The sequence below is a fragment of the Gambusia affinis genome, linkage group LG06 (genome assembly GCF_019740435.1).
Source record: "Gambusia affinis linkage group LG06, SWU_Gaff_1.0, whole genome shotgun sequence".
In the NCBI taxonomy this organism is placed as follows: domain Eukaryota; kingdom Metazoa; phylum Chordata; class Actinopteri; order Cyprinodontiformes; family Poeciliidae; genus Gambusia; species Gambusia affinis.
Window position 1 is genome coordinate 21,048,509 of NC_057873.1, and position 20,544 is coordinate 21,069,052.

The 20,544-nt window shown below is 39.8% G+C and overlaps 2 protein-coding genes and 1 long non-coding RNA gene across 3 annotated transcripts; 2 read left to right on the forward strand and 1 right to left on the reverse strand.

Annotated features, from left to right (window-relative positions):
- The first annotated feature begins 403 nt into the window (after positions 1-403).
- On the forward strand, positions 404-4,390 carry LOC122833216. The gene is made up of 2 exons (XR_006370942.1): positions 404-825; positions 2,482-4,390. It is a non-coding gene; the product is annotated as an uncharacterized LOC122833216 (long non-coding RNA).
- ppp2r1bb (protein phosphatase 2, regulatory subunit A, beta b) lies at positions 3,819-18,021 on the reverse strand. The gene is made up of 15 exons (XM_044120620.1): positions 17,846-18,021; positions 17,109-17,199; positions 16,923-17,023; positions 15,651-15,883; positions 15,352-15,499; positions 15,089-15,244; positions 13,943-14,057; positions 13,797-13,867; positions 11,324-11,458; positions 10,147-10,320; positions 9,939-9,999; positions 5,877-6,031; positions 5,638-5,780; positions 5,439-5,530; positions 3,819-5,322 (listed from the first exon to the last, which is right to left on the reverse strand). Exons 1-15 carry the CDS (start codon positions 17,921-17,923, stop codon positions 5,306-5,308), a joined length of 1,770 nt encoding a protein of 589 aa, XP_043976555.1. The 5' UTR covers positions 17,924-18,021; the 3' UTR covers positions 3,819-5,305.
- A 764-nt stretch (positions 18,022-18,785) lies between these two features.
- med29 (mediator complex subunit 29) lies at positions 18,786-20,239 on the forward strand. Its single transcript, XM_044120626.1, has 4 exons — positions 18,786-18,993; positions 19,075-19,133; positions 19,231-19,315; positions 19,793-20,239. Exons 1-4 carry the CDS (start codon positions 18,817-18,819, stop codon positions 20,018-20,020), a joined length of 549 nt encoding a protein of 182 aa, XP_043976561.1. The 5' UTR covers positions 18,786-18,816; the 3' UTR covers positions 20,021-20,239.
- Positions 20,240-20,544: the final 305 nt, after the last annotated feature.

Below are 20,544 nucleotides of genomic sequence, written 5' to 3' on the forward strand. Positions count from 1 at the left end.
AAAAGCAAAAGCTATATTAACTTAAATTTCTCTATTTATTTACTTACAAAAACTGAGTTCCGTTCCCTACTCAATATATTAAATAAATCATTCATTCATTTTATATAACCACAACTGGAAACGGATCTTACAGCCAAAACAAAAGACCTTCAAATGTGTGAGGATTATATATTAGGTTTTTGAAGGTCACGCGGCGTTTTCTTGTCTCTGATTTCCGGCGAAACTCATGCTGGCCAGCAGATTGGATAAACACTTAAAGTCCCAGCACACATGACCAACTAGTGCCAGAAAAAAAGAGGGGGGGAAAAAAAAAAAGCCCACCTGGCAGTGTGGTCTCTGGGCAAAGGGTCAAACACTCATTGCTTCACAGATCCTCTGATATCAGCTCAGAGAAGAACGGAGGGAGAGAGCTGGAGCGGCAAGGTGACTTGAAGAAACGGAGAAACTGGGCAACAGCGCGTCTCCTCTCCCCGCCTGATGTTTGTCATTTGTCATCCTGAGAGGAACTGACCTCACTCAGTGTGTGCGCGTGTGTGTGTGTGTGTGCGTGCGTGTGTGTGTGTGTGGGTGTGTGTGTGTGTGTGTGTGTGTGTGTGGCACTGTCACACTGTGAGGGAGCTTTGCTTGACTCCGTTCGTTATAAACGACACAGTCCTGGGAGGCAGCTGCATTGACGTCAAGGCTCTCGGCTCCGTCAAGGGCTCAAGCTGCTGAAATCCCCCCAAATAGTCGGATCTAAATAGAGAGAAATGGACTGCTGCTGTTTTATCGCTGCCTGGTGAACTCCAGTGGATTGGAGGGGTGGATTAGCCTCCTCTTTTTCAGGTAATTGTGTTTTAACAAAGATTTCCAGAAGGGCGTTGTCCCCCCAACCACATGTTTTGATGTGCGAGAGGAAAAGATGTGTTATTGTCAACCTCAAATGCTGCATCTGTTCTTTTGTTGGAGTCCCAAAGCCTTAGAAATGGTTTTGTAGCTCTTAAGACCGATAGAGGTGATGAGCTATTATTCACATTTGGGTGCCATTGAAGGGATTTCTTCAATCTGAAGGTCTTGTGTAATAAAGTAATAATTTTGGCAAGATAATAAAGTCGATGATGTAAAATGTTCATTACATTTTCAGCTGACAGTACTGAAAATGTCATAACATTTTGGAAAGGCCCGAATAAAAACCCCTTCCCAACTCCTAATACTTGCATCAACAAAACAAACAAACAAAGCAAAAAAATTAGGAACATGGGGAATTAGAAGGTTCAGATTGTTGTAACGCCACTAGAGATTTTCCAAATGTTTATTTATTCGAGTCTGAACTTCAGCATGCCTTTTTAGACCTAACCGTCCATGTCAACTACCACAGGAGTCCCTGAGGGACACGACTGAACGTCTTCTCCAAATCTACAAATCATATTGATCAACAATAATCAGAAAAAAAATAAAAATAAATCCTCCAATTTCTGACTTGGTTTTCAAATGATTTTTTTCAAACCGTACACCAATAATGCTATGCTGGCTAAATATTTTCCTCTTACCCCGAACATTTTGTTAAAAATATCAGTCATAACCTTTTGGACATCTGGCTGCTGCAGGAGGAACTGTGGTCTAGAAAGGGTTTTTTTTTTCTCCCCCCAATTAGAAACTGCATTTTATGTTCATCAATCAAAACCATTTGAGTGTGACGAAAAGGAAAAGAAAAAAAAACAAAAAAAAAAAACAATGAACTCCGTGGCAGTGCACACTAAACCCCAGCAATGAGGTACACAGTCAGAGAGCTGCGTGGAGGATTGGGAAAGCTCAAAGCACCAACAAGGGCTGATGGGAGATTTGAGGAGATTAAAGAAAGCAAAGTTGAGGTTCTCATAAAGGCCTCTGCCATGTGATTTATCGCCCTAATCCTCTCCGTCAGCTGCTCCTTTGGAACTAACTAAACGGATGGCGCATCTCAGATCGGCTTCTGCAAAACTCAACAGCTCAAATCTGGCCTCAAAATCCCCCCCGCCCGCGACGTTGTTAAAAAAAAACAACAAAAAACATATTTTCTCCCCAAACAGCAAGGCTGGGCCCAGCCCCTCGTTCTGCATGGCACCGTACCCCAGCAGCGGTCAGGGTGAGGGGCAGGTGTCAGGAGTCCTGCTCAGCAAGCTCCTCTGAGGTCAAAGCCGACCAGAGGGGTCGCGCTTTCATCCCCTCAGGAGCTACCGACCAGACCAGATCCGAGCAAACACAGAGTTGGGAACATGCGGGATTAATTATCGAGAGGAACACACGCCAAGCTAAAAAGCAGAGGGTTCAGTGTTCCTTCGGTTCGGTCTCCAAATCTGTTTACTGGCCTTAAAAAGGCAAAAGAATCACGCTAAAAAAAATATTTGGGCTGTTCCTGTGAGGAAACAGGACCAAAATGTGAAGCCAAGTGAGCAGAATTGTTTTAAAACAGCATAATTCTAGCCTGGTTTTAAACGTTTCACTTATTTACATGTTTTTTAGTCCTGCGACAGACTGCCAACCTGTCCAGGGTGAACCCCGCCTCTCGCCCGGAACGTAGCTGGAGATTGGCACCAGCAACCCTCCCGACCCCAATAGGGACAAGGGTGAACAGAAAATGGATGGATGGATGGATGGATGGACGGACGGATGGATGGACGGACGTGTTTTTGAAGCAGATCTCCTGCTTTAACTGACCTAAGCTCCCCTAAATAAATGAAAACTGACAGATTACGGTTGCACATATTCAGGTTTATTCAGCTCCCCCAAGGAAAAGCCAAAGAAGTTTACAGGCAGTATCACATGTTTGCCAGCCACACAGTGCCGTTTTATAGTACATATCTATTGCTATATACTGTATAACCACTTTACCTGCAGTTGTTATAAAAATGCTGTACATACCAAATATGACTTTGCAATTTAACGGCTATAAATTGGGCCTTTAAGAAACTCTTGCTCTTTTTGATGCTCCTTCTTCAGGAAGTCATCACATTACTCCTATATTAGCCCATAAAATATGTTTTCACAAGCGTTGCACTGAGAAGTGGCTTGTATAAACAATTCAGCAGCATAAGCTAATTATTTGGTGTTTGCTAATTGCTTTTGGCTAGTCTGCAGGAGCTGAATGGTTGGAGTCGCAGGGCTGGGGTGCTTTGTGAGGCAGAAGCTCGGAAGATTGGAAACTGCAGCTCTGAGGAGGAGCTTCATCCTCAAAGGCGGTGCTCCGTCCCCCAACTGGTTTGCTCAGCTGAATGGTTGCCACGGGAGATTAAAGGATTTCTCAAACATGCATGAAAGAATCAACGCAAAACTCCAGTTAGGTTTCTGATAAAGGAATAAAAGTTAGCCTAAAGCTAAAAAACGTCAATTTTACATCACACTACCCCTTTAAAGGGTAGGCCGACATGCTTTTTTTGTTTTGTGTACTGCTTTCAAAAGAAAAAAAAAGAAAGAGTAATAATCCGAAGCAGCTAAAAACAGGGATTCTGCAGGTTTCCCCAACTCAAATTTAATACCCAAGACGTTTTGTAAGAACATTATGGATGGAGTTTAAGATCATTATCTGTTCTGAATGTTCTGAAACATCCTTCCATTTCACAACTACGAACTACTTTACTGAACCTTGACATGTAATTTCCAATAAAACATTCATATTTAGTCATAACGTAATAAAATGACAAATCTCTGCAGATGGGTTGCTTCGCTTTCACTTCCCGCTGAGTCGCTTTGTGGATGGAGGTATATGTGTAGCGAAACTGCACATCTGCTGAGGCCAACTTAAAAATAAGCCTTGTTTGTTTATTTGCACCAAGCTGGCAAGGGAATTAGAAACCAAAGGGTACACAGCTTGTTTGTTACTTTATTTGGATCAAGATACAGTAGTACAGCTTCCCAACTGTGAAGAGAATTCAAAGTAAAAATCAGAGCACAGTCTTTGTGATACAGGACAATCGACAATTCAGGTTTATTCCAGAGAAGAGGATGAGAGGGGAGGGGGCGATGAACAGGAGGAGCAGTTCAGAGAAAGACAAAAGTTCCTTTTATTAACACAGTCCGACGTTTATTCAACCCGCCCTCTAACCCATCCACCCCATAATAAAACATTATGCAGCTTTACGTACATAAGCAGCCCCTACAAGCTGTAAGCATGCACTCGTTCTCCATCTCGTCGAGGTTCCTAAGCAATAAGTCCTCTGACCTACTGCTTTCTGACCTCATGTTGAGGGGAGGACCTGGCTTGGCTTTAAAAGAAAAACCGATCGGCGTTAAAACATCCGTGGTTTTCTGTTTGCCATGATGGCTGTCAACAATTCACTTTTACCGCGCAACAAAATACTGAAAAGAATGGCGTCTTTTTTTCTTTCTTTCTTCCCAGAGGAAGGCGGTTTATCCAGGCATAAAAAAAAATTGCCTCTAAATTAGCAATTCTGTCAACAAATATGACAATAAACCTCACTTTTATACAAAACATCTGAAAAAAAGAAAGAGGGATTGGTGGGGGGGATCATTATGAGCATCATGCTAAATATGGGTTGGTCCCTGTTACATGATGGGGCAATGTGTTAATTTGACCAATTCAATCTGTGTTACTGCAGGGAACAAACAGTGCAGAGGGACACCTTCATCTGGTAGATGGAACACTGAGACTGATAAGGACGTGCGATCATAAAGAAGGTTCATCAGAGTACATGCAGTAATACACACCCTTATATATTTCACCAGGGTTTTTTTTTTTTTTTTTTGTTTTGTTTTTTTGATGACCATTCTGTAAAACATTGAAGAAGAAACACGTCTGGTCTGGAGTGCGACCGGAGCCGGGGTCTCGACGGGACAAACCACAGAGAGCAGGTTTCTCCATCTGCAGCTAGAAGTTTCCGTCCAGCACTGGAGGGAACAGTGCAGCAGCACAGAGAGCTAGCACAGTGCTAGGTAGCAAGCACAGACGCAGTATGCTGAAGTACAACAGCAGACTGAGGAGTGGGGGGTGGTGAGTGGTTAGCGACGCTTAGTGAGTACAGCAGGACATTTGTCAGCATGCACAACTTAATTCAACTTTAATCATCACTTTGCCTGGATAAAAGCGCCCATTTACAGCAAATAGTAAAGAAGTCTGTGCTAGTTTGGACATAGACTATCATTGAACAATAAAAAAAAAAAAAACTAAACCAAAATAAACAATGACAGGTGGGGGGGGGAGAGATAAAACAATTGTTAACAGCTTTTCTATACATCAATCAGTTGGTTCTGAACATCAATAAATTATCTTCTAAACCTGGGTGTGTTTTTGTTTCGGGGGGGTTTTCTGGATTAGCCGTGATGGGTTTGGTTATGCTAGTGCCAAAACTGTAAAGAGAGAGAAGAGGGAGAGAGAAAAAAAAAAGATGTTGTTAAAGACTCAAAGTAAAGCAAATAAAATGAATGTCCAAGTTGTTCTGCAGTAAGAGGAGAAAAATGCTCACCACTAATAGCCTCCTGGGCAAAGTACTTAACATCCATGTCTGAGTCAGAGGCCAGTTTCTCCAGCACTGGCTTCACTTCTGTTTGAAGGGCACTGGAAGTAAACACAGAAAATGTCAGCTTAATTCATCAAACCGGGTTCTCCACTTTAGAAGAACCCAGTTCTGGTCTGGGGAGAAAAACAAACAACCACCAACGTACTTGCTGTCCAGGACCGGTCCGATCTTCTGAAGTGACTTTGCTACGTTGAAACGGACGTTGGCCACCTGGTCATTGGACATCTTGAGGACCACTGGGAGCATCTGCTTGGTGGTAATCTCCTGACCACAAGCCTCGGATAAAGCCTTATGAACCAAGTGGAGGGAGACAAGTTAGGATTTGAAAGAGAAACCAAAGTAACTCTCTATCTGTGGTAAATGGAAAAACTGGCGTTTGCTCACGTTGATGCAGAACAGCGTGGTCATCCTGTGGAGGTAATTGGGGTCGTTGGCCATTCCCAGGACTTTGGGGACGATGGTGTTCTGGGCCCACTCGGCTCCGAACTTCTCAACAAGCTTGGTGAGGTTACTGGTGGCTGCTTCACGGATGGCGTACACTGAAAACAAACACGGTCAAATTATGCTGATGACTGATTACACATGTTGGCTCTCTGCTGGTTATTACAGAGTCTGGCTCAGGCAGACAAAACCTCTAGGGCTTTCAGATTTACGAATCAGAGCTGGAAATGCACCAAAGGGTTCAAAGTGACCATTTTAGCTCAACCAGCTGGCCAGAAACACTAAAATAAAATCTTTCTTCCAATGAGTGAACGCATCGTACCCAACTATTGAGATGCAGTTCATATCTGTTTCGATGAAAAGGAAATCATCTTCTCTGTTCTCTAATAAAAAAAGTTGACTGTTCTACTAGAGATTTAGGGTGGACCACTGAAAGAAAGACACGAAGAAGACAATGAGCGCAACTTCTTTCTCTACAAAAATGAAGTGGCGGCCGATTTTAGCAGTTGTAGAATTTCTCTTATACGTCTGGCAAAAGACCACAAGCCATTTCTCCCGCTAGTTCTAGACTCTCACCTTTGTTTTGGTTGTATACACCCAGCATGCCCTGCATTATTGTCCACTTCATGCTTTTGGAGCAGTCACCAATTCCCTTGGTGTTCATATATGCATTTGAACTGCACCAGAGTTCACTTCAACTGAACTAGGCTTTTGGCAGAGCAGAGTTTGCTTTTTTTTTTTGATCACCGCTCAATTGCGCCTTCAAACCGGACATTACAGCCAACAAATTAGAGTTCGATTAAAACAGAATAAACGGGGCTGGTGTGAATGCACTCTTGGACTGCTTGATGGTGGTTATCTATAATGTATTTTTCATAAAGTCGATCATCTCGTATATAAAGAAGCTGGTATTAGAAGCAAACTTTACGGGCGTGCTGCGGTGGCGTAGGGGATAGCGCGACCCACGTTTGGAGACCTCGAGTCCTCGACGAGGCCGTCGTGGGTTCGTTTCCCGGACCCGGCGACATTTACCGCATGTCTTCCCCCCTTTCCTGTCAGCCTACTTTCATATAAGGGACACTAGATCCCACAAAAGACCCCCTGAAGGGGTACAAAAAAAAGAAGAAGAAGCAAACTTTACAAGGTTTGAACTCAAGATGGCTGAACATGTTGCAGCTGTGGGTGAGGTCACTCAGTTTAATGCTTTTGAGATCAGCCTTTGTCCTCATCGTCGTCTCTTCTGACAAATACTTCATCGCTACTCGCAGCAAGACAGAGGAATACTGTGAACGTTGTAAATCGCTGCTGCTAAAAAGACAGAAGCAGCAAATTTGTCATCAAGAAGTCAGAGCTCAACACTAACATGACACAAGCACAACTGCTTGATTTGTAATTTCTAATAGTAATCCTATTAATGCCAGTTAAAATAAGTTCATCAGCGACCAAAGATAAACTCAAAATTAGGAATATTTGGGGGTTTAAAATATGTTTCAAGACTTAACTCCTTGATCTCCTTAGGCATTCAGAAGAAGCCAGAACCTGGATGATCATCCACCCAAAGAGCCAGCAAATATCTTCATGACATTTTTAAAACAAACCACTTCTAAATGTCTCCGCTGTTCTTTAGCTCTTACGATTACGCAACAACCCCAAGCAAGAAGAACAGAACAAAATAATGAACTGCCAGAGAGGGTTCAATATGCCGCCGAGTCAATTTTAGAACAAAATGCCAAAAACAATCACGGCAGAAATAGATCGTCTTTAAAAATAAATACAAGGCGTTATCTTTTTAATCGAGTGTGTATGAGAGAAGCTGTGCATTCAATTCTGCACTCCTGTTCTTTGAAAGGCTTATGTAAGGGTGGCACAGCCCTAACCCGAGCCGTTCACACATAGAAACTCACACCAGCAGCATTCCAATGATGTAACCCAGCTGGCCCTTTTGTCCTCAACGGCCGAGTATCTGCCTCTCTAATTGGAAAACTCGGTGTCAAGAGAACACCACATACACAGCGAACGCTTCATGTTAGATGTAGAAGTTCTAGGACTCAGCGGGGTGTGTTGTGCGGCGGCACATTTGCGCGGCCCCTCCAGGGTTTCGAGTGCAGGCGGCTGCACCGCAGAACAGACGTAACAAGCAGTAAAGGGGGAGATGACAGTGACCCTACTGGGTTGTTTTTCTTTTTTTTTTTTTTTTTAAGTGCTTCTTTGTTGAGATCTACCCACATCTCAGAACCACATGTTGCCATTTTATATCTACGATGCTGCGTGAGAATTTACGCCACAATTCAGCTTTTCTTTAGGGATTAAGACGACAAATTACTGTGAAATTGCTCCAAACCAACTCATTGCACATTTTCTCGTCAGACTTCATATTACTCAATTAATCAAGTAATCAAATCTCTGTTTGGATAAGTAGGCTCTTATAAAACCTAAAATACCAGGACACCTGGTAAAAAAGAAAGAAAGAAAGAAAAGAGTATGAACAAACAACACCCTGCTGACAGATAATAATCAGACATAATCTAATTTCCCTAAGTAAACTTGAGCAGACTTAAAATAACTTGGTGTAATCAATGGGTGGAAACTATTAATGACCCACAAGCCAGAGTTTATGATGCATCTGATTAACCTAAAATTAAGTTCAGCTGCCTTAGTCAAATTTTCCTGACATTTTCTTACTTGCATCCTTGAGTTTAAAGCCATCGTTTGCAGAAAAGGTAAAACGAAAAAGAGAACTCATTGTACCAAAGGCATCAGTCAGGAAAAGGCTACAAACCAAAGTCCACACCATTAAACATGCACATACCATGGCAATGTATAGACCTTAATCAGCAGTTAAAGAAAAAAACACACATCAGTATTAGAAGCTGCATGACTTTCAAAAACCATTTCAAAAGAACAAAATGGAAACTTGTCAGGAAAGAGGCCTGCGCTATTCCTGCCAACAACAACAACCCCCTGTATTGTCCACACACAGTAGTTGGGTTGCAAAACAGAATCCATCTCCTCCAAAGAAAACACAAAGGCCCTAAAGCCCTGTAGCATCATTTATTTGGGTTTGACGAAACTGGACGTAAACATTTGGGCCACAATTCCAACAGGTTTGTTTGGCTCAAAAACAACACAGCAGGTCACCACAGAAACACCATTCCCATGGTTGGACATGATGGTGGAAACGTCATAGTCTGCAGCTACATTTCTTTAGTTTTCCTGTAAGAGATGAAATCCGACACAAACCGGGTGATTTCTAGAAAGCATCCCAGCATTTATCCAATTCAGTAAAACAATGGCATCACAAGATAAAGTTAAAGAATCGCCCCAAGAGATAAAACTGACACTAAATCTGAGGCATTATGAGACAAAGACTGTGGACAAAAGATTTACACAAAATTTGGTAGATATTGGTAGACTGGTGGTTTAATTATCAAGTTCCTAATAATTGAAAGTTGAATTTTATTCAAAATATGAATCTACAAATAATCAGTTTGCCTGCACTAGTTGAAAAAGGTTACTACATATATATTATTTTTCCCTATAACATTTTATATTGAAATGCAAAGCATAAATGTGAAGAGATCAAAAGCTTTTCTGTTGATGTAAACAGGAAATGTTAAAACATTATATTCTTTAGCAACGCAACATTGACAAAAACAGTTTCACAACTGCAGTCCCTCTGATACAATTCTTTTGTAGCTGCAGACAATGGCGTAGTTACAGCTCCCTTTATATGTACAATAAAGCAAAGAACTTCAAAGTGCCACGTGTCATCCTTCCTCCGACTCGCTATTATCTCACTCCCGACATTCCTCAGTCTCATTCCTGAGCTCCAAAGTTCACTGTTGTGCTAATCATATACTGTCTGTATGGAAACAGAAGACCTGTCACGTAACCCAGCAGATACGAGCTGCATCTGCGTAAGAGAAACTCCCAAGACTTCAAACGCCGCTTTATGACGGCCAACGACTCCCGAGGAAGTGTCTTAAAGTTACTGAAGAGCCTTACCGTGATCAATGAGCCAGGCCATGCAAAGAGTGTTGAGCTTCTCATCAAAGAACTCCACCCCCTGAGGAGACGGAGCAAGCAAAGTGAGACCCAACCTTTTCAACACCTACTGCCAAATCTGGCTCCGCTAGCATGTTTTGTTTATAAACTGCTAATATTTCCGTTCACACACAAGACCGTTCACATGATACTCGACCATGTGACTCACCAGCTGTCCTGCCAACAAGGGCATGTACTCGATGATGGCCAGGCGGACCCTCCACTTTGCGTCCTCGGCGAGCTCTACAATGGCCGGCAACAGCGACTGGGACAGCTGGCGTATGCCAATCACCTCGTTCACACAATCCAGGTTGGAGATGATGTTGAGACGGACCTCAGGGCACTGAAATAGAAAAGGAGACGATAAAATGTGGAGCCCACCTTGAACTCTTACGCCCTCTTCCTCAAAATAATTGTGCAGACTTGCACCAAAGTGAGCCCTGCGCTGGGCTTCTTTTTGTCCAATTTGAACAATAAATTAGTAAACAAAACCTCCAAACTTCCAGTCATGGTGGTAATATAAGAGAGAGAAGAAAACCAGAGAAAACGTAGTAAACTGGAAGGTAGCTTGTGCTCAATGCTCAGTTTAGCACAGTTCGGATAAATCCACCTACAAGGGAAATTTGCAAGTCAAAGCTGTCAGTCTGGACTGTAATATAATTAGACAGTGATGGTTGGTGCTTTGAGGAAAATGGGCCATCTTTAAATAGGATTAATATGAGCCGAAGCCCTCCAAAACATTTACATGTCCTTGTGAGCAAACTCTTCGCTAATTTCAATATGCAAAACCGTTGTCGAATCGGAGGAATTATTTGAGAGGACGTGAACTGGATTTTTTGTTCTGGATTATTCATTTAAACAAAACAAGTATAAACTCTCTGGAGAGTGAAAAGTACTTTGTTTGACAGTGAACAGACATCTTTAAAGTCAAACACTGGAACACAAACAACAGGAGATGCTCAGCTGAGTTTCAGTGAAATTACTTTTCTTTTTTTTTTCTTTTTTATGTTTCAAATCTTTACTGTCAAATGCATTAAACGGGAGACTTTCTGGTTAAACTTTATCCAGATTTTCCTGCCCCCTCCCCTCTTAGACACAGCTAGTCCCCAATTAGAAGGTCTCAGTTTGGCTGCCAACCATATGAATCATCCTCCTACCCATCCAGGCGGCAGTCAGGTACATCTGGTGGCTTACTTTAGAAATACACAAATGATGCCTCAAATTTAAGACATCTAAAAGCTTCGCCAACTTTGAAAACATGCGCCAGATATACAAGAAAGAAAAAAACAACAATAACCAAACCAAAATTCTGATGCTCATGATTTTAAGTGTCCCGTTTAGGTTACCTCGTCTTTCAGCTGAGTCAGGAAGAGAGGCAGTAAATGCTCTATTGTGTTGTCCTTGCCCAGAATGGTGGAAAGACCCATAATGACAGAGGCCAGAGCTGACTTCACGTGCTGGTTGGTGTCTGAAACCAGTTCCTGCTCACGGACAGGACACACAGGAGACAAAGATCAGAACAGAACAGACAGGAAACAATCAACTCCATTACTATGAATCAGACTAAAAAAGAGAAAGAAGAAAAAGACAAAACAGTCACCAAAAAAGGAACTGCTACACAAGATATTTTATAATAGTAGCATAAAGAAACTGGTTCCAAGAATGAGTGTTGAATGTTCAGGTAATGCAGGTTTGAGCTGGCATTCGTTTATAGTTTTCTGAGAAAACGTATAAGTGTTGCTACCTGTTCGGCTTAGCTTCACTGTTGACAAGATAAACAGAGTTTTATCTTGTTCTCCTTTCGTAATCTTTGATTTTTTTTTTTTTTATATACCAAAATTCATCTCTACAATCTGAAAATTGTACTGTCACCGCTTCCAATAAACTTAATCAAGTTTTAGAGTCGTAGAAATGTTAGATTTTTTTTAATGACACTAAAAAAAAGCAATAGTGCCATCTACAGGTCAAATTATGAAATTGAGAAGTAAACAAGCAGTGTCTTCCCCACCATGTCTTACTTAGCTGACAAAATGATAATCTTTTAGTAATAGAAAATTCTGCTGCATTTAGAGTTTGCAATCACCTTTAAAATACTGTGACTCTTGAAAATGAATGCCTCGCACTTTCCTGGAATATTTATGCAATTCAGTAAAAGACAAATAGCCAAATGATATATACACATTTTTAATACAAAGAGCTTAAAATCTACTTTAAAATTTATAAACTATATTTTGAATATGGTGCGTGAGAAATGACAGCAGCTCACAGCCAACAGAATCATCAAAAAATGACGATATATATATATATATCATCTCTAGTCATTTCCAACATCTTGATATTTTAGGTGCACCTTAGAACAATTATGAAGTTGCTGTAAAAATGAGTAAAAACTACATTACTCTAAAAGACAGATCTTACTGAGACCTAGAGTAAAAATTTAACCAGGCGATATGAACTTTGTTCGCCAGCTCCGAGTAACACCTGAGTCCGGTTGGTTGCTTCAGAGGTTAGGATTAAAATAATTTTGTCTTATAAAGAGAATTGTGGAAAAAGAAGTTTATCAAGTTAGCTGGTCGCCTGATCTACAAAGGACTGAAGAGTATTACAGAAAAGCCCTGTTGTATTTGGATCTAGCTTGAAAAGGCAGAAAATTGCCTAATGACCAAGTGACAGTTACACACTGCTGAAATGAGTACCTCAACATTGCAAATTATGTTATTCAATATCCTGGATGAAATTGGGATCCATGTAATTAAATAAGAATATGTGTGAAAAATTGGATAAATTTGATAATACATCGGTTTGTCTTTGGTGCTTAGAGATGACATTTGCTGTGAATCAGCACTGAATAAGTAAACTCAATAGAAGTGAATTACATTAACAAAACTACCAACTAACAAGTCAACTGGTTAGTGAAAGAAAAAGCAGCAGGTCAAGCCTTTGTCTTAAATGTGGAAATAAATACTTCCAGACAACGACTTAATGAATTAATATGAGAAGATTTGTAACTGTATACACTCTGAGGAGTAATACAAGCGACAATGAAGGACAGTCAACATTTTCAGTTCAGCACTCTGCTTGGTCAGTACTTGTATGCAATTCATTGTCGTCAACTGACAAATGTAACAAACATATTTAAGAGTGCAAAGATGTTTAAATTCAAACATTAAATACAAAATATGTTTACATCACTAGTTGTAGTCTCTTAATCTAATGGTAGCGCCTGGTTGAAAGGTCACACGTGTTCTACGTCCTATTGAACTTTAAAGCTTCCCTTTGTCATTGTTATCTTTTTTTCATATTCCTTGATAAATAATAACTTTATTAGTCAGAACCACTTTGACATACTTAAATCAATTAACACTGGATAAAACAAACATGGCACTTTCAGGATGCAATACGTCACAAATCCCATTAATAAGTGAAATGCAATCAAATGATTAGGTCAGCAGAAATCCCGGTGGGTTTAGTTTTATGAGGTGGAAAAATATTCACTATAAAAAGTAAAGCCAGCCAGAACAAAAATTATAAAACAGAGAAAATGTGTTATTTTCAAAACAGTCTTAACATATATACCAATGCATAGCAATCAAATACTATTTTTTAGCAAAGACAGACAAGTCGCCTTTGGAAAAACATGAAGTTACTGTCAGAGCATCACATGTCTACATAAAAGCCCCAAGGAAGACATTAACATAGATAAACCTCATCAGCAGCTAAACTCATGCTTCGGCACTCACAGCAAAGTGTCTTTTGTGACGATGGGAGCCTAATCCGCAAAAAATTCAAAATGAGAAAAACAGAAAGTCATTTCCTTACCTTGACACAGGGCAGAATGTGACTCATGATGATCTGCTCACGATTATCTTCTGGAAGATTCTCACAGAACTCTGCACAACAAAACAAATTACGAATGCAGGACGGGGCGCTGAAATACTTCAGACCAATTTAAACAGCCATTTCACCTTTAACTTTGTTGGCAGCGGCAGCGCGGACCTCGGCTTCACAATCCTTCAGGAGGTTCTGGAAAGCTGGGACCAGGTCGTTCTTTGTGATCTCTGGGCCTACAGCTTTTTGCAACTACATGGCAAGAAAAAAAACCCGATCTTTAATAACTAACATATGTCTTTTTAGAATAATTATTCCAGATGAAAATGAGAAAAATCAGATACAACATTCAGTTGGTACAAAAGAAAAAAAACAACAACAACGTGTTCTTGGAGGATGGCGACACATGGAAAATCCTAAGATTTCAGTATTTTTTTTTTTCTAAAAATTGCATTAAAAACAACTTTTGCCTCAACATTTAAGAAATAAATATATATAATTACTAATGTTCAGTTATAAGCCTCTTGATGTAGGAAAGGAAAAAGAAAAAAATAAAGAAGGGCAACGGCCATAGTTCTGTGCATGTTTGTACCTGCACATCCAACTTTGGAAACGGACTAAATAAAACCTTGATCTCAGTTCAACACATGTTTGCGATATGTCAGGTTTTATTGTCAAACACAGATTTATAAAACAGAAATAGCCTTTATTTATCTATAGTTGTGATGAGAACAGCAGCATGAGAGGACTCTATTTACACATGAGGGCACTTATGAATAGATTTTAAAGCACACAATTTTAAGACGTTTATACTGACAAGCTTTTCAATTTGACGTTTTTGGATTTTTCAGATTGAGAGACATAAAAACACAATTTAATACAAAGAAACCTTTGCTTTAGGTTGTAGAGATTAATATATGCTGCAGGGGGAACATCAGAAAAAACAGCATGCGAACGCCCACTCTGAAGAGTTGTAAACACCTAATTCAAACTATGGTTGCACATTTTCTGATTTGCCACCATAGCTGCAAAATGACCTAAATTGATATAACAGATTATTTTACTGCCACCATTTAAATGAATGAACTTGGAAGAAATGTGCATTTCATATACATAAAAATAATTTAAAATGTTGTGGAAAATTCCAGCAAAATTCTGCAAATAATTTGCTTTACTGAGGAGATCAGGCAATAATCATTGTTTTACTAGATCACAGAAATATAAAATATGGACAAATGAACACATTTAAAACAGAATAATAGTGAAAGACGTCTTTAATTTACCTCAGAGAACTTATCTGCCACCATGTAGCGAACCCGCCAGGATTTGTCTTCGGCGGCTTGACGCAGCGTCGGCATCACCAGAGTCTCTAGGTCCTCCTGAGGCAGGAGAGTGGCGATGCTGACACACGCCTCCACTGCAAGCAGCCGAACAGAGTCCTAATGGGGAGACAATAAGGTCAACTTCGTCACTTCGTAAAAAAACCCAAAAAAAACAAACTGCGAATGCTGCTCACACAACTAATAAAAAGTAAACTTGCTTATACCTGCTCATCAGACGCCAGAGCAGTGAAAAGAGGAATAATGTCGGTTTTTACATATTCCAGCTCCAGAACTTTGGCAAACTCCCCGAGTTTAGATGCTGCAGCACGACGCACCATCGGTGTGTCGTCGGAGCACAAGGTGCGAAAATGCCTGGTAATAACAGAATACCTCATTTAGCAGCAATCCTTACAACACACCCAAGCACAGAGCTCTGTAAGACACCATGAAGCATGCATGACATTGAAAACAAAGGAGCGCCTCAAACTAAAGAATGGGTTCGCTCCCTTAAGTCGTTACTTACTGACGAATCTCAGCCTTGACGGTGCTGGAGACGCGGGGATAACACACGCTAAAAAGGCCGCATGCTGACGTGCGAGAGGTGAACCAGTCACCACTGGCCAGCCGTTTCACCAAAGGCTCAAAGTGGACTTCCAGGTCAACTGGAGAGTGCTCCTGTGAGATCTTCCGCAGGGATTCCACAGCTTTGTCTCTGACTACCGTCTCTTCAACTGTAGCAAGGCTTTCCAGAGGGGGCTGCGCATCAAAGACAGACCGAGGTTAGAGAAGGGTAGGCCTCTGTGTCAGACTTTATCAAAACAAAAACCAACAGTGATTGGCAGAAATCTTTAGGCTGCAAAAGATTTTATAGACAAAACAGTACATTTATAAATTTTGAAGAATAATCCCTTATTAACCCCCTGTACACAGTAACATTAAGTCAAGTTTTGCGATATGATTAGTAGCATAATAAAGAATTGCAATCCAAACCTTTCTGTCAGGTTTTGGGGTTTGTAAGCATTGGAGCATAATGTTTGCAACACAGGATGACTCATTCTTATGATTCTTTTTCACAATAACAGCAAGAATATTCTCTTCTCTAATCCAATATAACCATTAACTGAGCAGCAACAAAGGACAGACAACTATAAAATAAGGTCTTCTTATTATGAAGAAGTATGGCAGGATTTATATTGAAGTAGATTTGTTTTCCAGGTTCTGAATATCAGAAGGGTGTGTATTTTTTAAACTGAGATGCAACAAGCAACCAGACAAAGATTGGAACTAGACCCGTTTTCTTTAACAGGACAGACAAGGACAAATATGGTCTCTTTCTTGCTATTATTAAAATAATCAAAATTAAGACCTTCCATTTTCAGTCTATTATGCACACCAACCAATAGGTTTCATGCTCTTTTTCTAAGTTCAAATATATAGAACAAGATTAGGGACACTTGTGAATCCTTAAATCAAATCTAATATTTTGATCAAAATGGCTTTATTCATACTCTTTGTAATTTTTTTTTTAAATATCCTTGTCAGAAGAAGAAGAAACTTTTTAGGCAACCTCATCACAAAAAAATGAATAAATATATATATTTTTTACGAAATGGTTTAAATTGACAAATTTGCTTTCCAATTAACTGTTTGGACCAGTCTGACAGAAATCCTCCCTGCTTCGCCAAGCTAAGACAAAACTGACTTCTCTCAACTGTACTTACAAATCAGAACAGCTGCATTTCACAAGCCAATTCGAAATAAAAGTTTTGTGTCATCTCAACAGATCTAAACGTACCAGGAGACAGTGGACATACTCCGGTCCTCCCACCAACATAGTGAAATTGCCAAGCTGCTCTGCCAACGCCAAAAGCACCTCATCTTCATCATAGATGGTGTCTGGAAGTTGGTAGAATGGTAAGTGAGAAAACAACAAAGATGACACAATAACCTTTTAATTTATTAACAAGCTTCTGAACGTTACCTGTAAGGAAGGGAAGGAGTTCAGTGCGAGTCCTTTCTACGCCTAGAGCTAGAGCAATAGTTGACAGCTTCTTGATGCTGTTCAGTCGCAACTGTGAAAAAATAAAATAAATAAATAAATAAATAAGACAGGAGATCGATTAATAACGCATTCACAACTATTGGAGTATAAATTCCTTCTCCACAAAATCATCATAGAAAACGACACAAGTGTGTTACTGTTAGTGTTGATTCAATGCATCTTCATGCCTGCAGATGACTAGCTAAAGCTAATCATAGTTCAAAATATCAATCAAATATAAGCTGAACATTAAAAATGCGGAACTTAAAATAACTCGGCTGTACACAGAGGCTAGTGTCAGTATTTCACTGGGAATGCTACCTGTTCTGTCAGTCATTTGGTACAAGATGCTAACGATGCAATGATGCTAGCAGAGGATTAAATGAGGTTTTCAAACCATTGCAACAAAACAAGAAACTATATTTATAAATTTTAGCATCCACTAAGGGAGACAGACGTTAATAGTTTCTCAAGAGGAACAAATATTGCCTCAGCTACCAACAAAAACAAGGTTATCCGGGCAGGGTACGCCCGACAAAAAATTCCCGACAGGCCTCAACTGGGACGATAGTTAGCATAATTGCTAACGACCCAGGAATATGGGTCCTGCCTTAAAAAATGCGTTATTTTTACTTTACACAATACGAACAATTGATTGGGCCAATTAATAATACAACCTGGACGTCCTCATTTCGAAGCTCATCAATAAGGACAGCGATCGGGTAAAGAGAGTCGTCTCCATCAGCTCCAGCCATTTTGGATACTGTTGCAGTTACCGAATGGCGCTGCTGTTCAGGGCGGCACTACGGGGTTTCTGCGCAAGAACAACCGCTGCAAGGAGCTGCCTCCTCCGTCTCTGCTATTATGATGCCTTCAAGGAACCACCGAGAAGCGGCATTATTTGGATTCAGTCATTCAGAATACACGTAAATACATTTGAATGAGTAATTTGATTAAAAACGCAAATAAAGAAGAAAAATCACACGAGTCACTAGTGAGTGAAAACGTATTTTTGGCAGGGTAGAGTTTATTTTGATTAATTTTCAAGAAAACAGCAACACAAGAAGAAAAACTAACCATGATACGTGGCTCTATAGCAAAAATTACTTGACTGGTTTAACAGAATGTTTAATAGCTTATCATTGATATAATTTAATACTTATATTGTTGTAAAAATACAATGGAGTTAGAGTCTAACGTTCTCTTCTACCAAATTATGGTATTTTAAATGGAGTGAAAATGTTTGATTTCACTCCATTTAGTCCCAATCAAATAGACCTACATTGTCTGAAAGCTACATTTCAAGTAACTGAAATTCTAATTGTATTTAATTATACCTTATTTTATTGTATGGAAAAAACAATCTCCATACTTCCATTAGATGGCTTCATCAAACTGCTATTGCACAAAAACTGTACTGATTTAGTTTACAAATCCGAAACTATATTTATTTAAAATGACTTTTTTCCTCAAATAATTGCACAAGAAAAAAAGAATAGGATGCAATTATTTATTATCTGCGTACGAGGAGGTTAATTTAAAAAGACAAAAAATAATTTTCGGAAATGAGACAGAAGGTAATCTGTCTTTTATTTTGAAACAGGAGCAACCGGATATTTCGTATTGACGTTGTTGTGGAGGTATCAAGATGGCGTCCCAGCAGCAGCAAGCTGTTGGTCAAATTTCTCAAGCCGGTTTACAACAAGCTGCATCAATGCAGCAGCAACAGCAACAGCAGCAGCAGCAACAGCTCAGTCAACAGCAAGACTTTGATCCAGTTCATCGATTTAAGATGCTTATTCCTCAGCTGAAGGAGAGTTTACAGGTAATTACCCCACTATTAGCGAGCTAAAAACTGGACAATGGATACTGTTGATGCTAATCTGTCTGCTTTAATTTAAAATAGAATCTAATGAAGGTTGCAGCATTGAATTTGGCTCATAACACTTCAATCGACAACGGCGTGTAAGTACAGTGTTAGTACTTTTTACCGAGGTCCGTTTTGACCGCAGCAAGTTAGCTCTTGTTTTCTGAAACGTGTTTCTTGTTTCTGTCTGCTCAGTAAAAGCAGCGACACTTCTGTTCAGCGTTTTGATAAAAGCTTAGAGGAGTTTTACGCCCTCTGTGACCAAGTGGAACTGTGTTTGGTAAGCATGGACCAGTTATTATTATATTTTCTGCACCACTTGGACCATTTCTCCACCCACATTTGTCCAAATACAATCAAAACTGAATATCTATAAAGCTACTGTACAATTGACACCAATCTCTCATCATATGTTGGTAAAATCGCATTCAGTTTACATATGTAAAGAAATCAAATCACAGATATCTATAAATGTATGTATAATAAATGAAAGGACACTGGAGAAACCTTGTGAGATTTTCATGTCAGTGGAGCCTTTAGAAATATATTTAATTACAAAATTGGGTTTGTGTTTTAAGTTTTTTTCTTGATTTATTGAATTAGTGTTGAAGGGCTTCAATAATCAGGTGATTATTCTGTACCAAATATAATATTGTGATTGGTAGTTTTTACTTTTATAAGATTTATAACATTTTGACATTAATATTGTTTGTTTTTTACGACTTACGAACTCACATTTTCCCCATTCTCTCTGAAGCGCCTGGCATACGAGTGCCTCTCTCAGAGCATCGACAGCGCCAAGCATTCCCCCAATTTGGTCCCTACAGCCACAAAGCCGGACACGGTGCAGACGGAGTCCATGTCATACGCTCAGTACCTCAGCATGATCAAGTCTCAGATCTCCTGTGCCAAAGATATCCACAATGCTTTGCTGGAGTGCGCTAAGAAGATCGCGGGAAAGGGACAGCCTCAAGGCATCATGTAGACTCAGACTGAATATTCTTATTCTATTTTTTTTTTTGTATGTTATAACAAGAAGAGGCAAAGCCACGATTTCTCAGTTTTTGGCTTCTGTTGTGGTTTGTAAATGCTGTGTAAATATTCCTGATAGTTGTGCTTTGTGGTGACCAGCAGGAGGCGACAAAGTTTTCAAGAGCTATTTTGTAACATATTTGTATTGACGATTAAAAGCTTTCTGCTCATGCTTTCTTTTTTTCATTCAGTATGAACTGGAAAATATGCAAAATATTTATATATCTGTTAATGCAAAACCTGAAAAACCAAGAAGTTGGCAAATAAAAAAAAGGTCAAATGTTGATGTACTAATTAAATGGCTAAACTATACATGGTTTAGTAACAAACTACGCCGTCTAGGTATGTAGAAACAAATTTACAACTTTACAAAGAAGGTGACAAGTCTTGGAGTTGAACAAGAACTATGTATGTCCGAGGCACATAAGTGTCCGGTCTGTATGCTGCTGTGTTATGTTGTGATAATACCAGCATGTG

Excerpts from the sequence above, each read along its gene's own strand:
- ppp2r1bb (XM_044120620.1), bottom strand. The coding sequence starts at position 17,923 with ATGGCTGGAGCTGATGGAGACGACTCTCTTTACCCGATCGCTGTCCTT. Across the intron at positions 15,884-16,922 it reads AGTATGTCCACTGTCTCCTG|CCCCCTCTGGAAAGCCTTGC; the intron begins GTACGTTTAGAT and ends TTTGATGCGCAG. Across the intron at positions 10,321-11,323 it reads TGACTCAGCTGAAAGACGAG|TGCCCTGAGGTCCGTCTCAA; the intron begins GTAACCTAAACG and ends TTTCTATTTCAG.
- med29 (XM_044120626.1), top strand. The coding sequence starts at position 18,817 with ATGGCGTCCCAGCAGCAGCAAGCTGTTGGTCAAATTTCTCAAGCCGGT. Across the intron at positions 19,134-19,230 it reads ACTTCAATCGACAACGGCGT|TAAAAGCAGCGACACTTCTG; the intron begins GTAAGTACAGTG and ends CTGTCTGCTCAG. Across the intron at positions 19,316-19,792 it reads ACCAAGTGGAACTGTGTTTG|CGCCTGGCATACGAGTGCCT; the intron begins GTAAGCATGGAC and ends TTCTCTCTGAAG.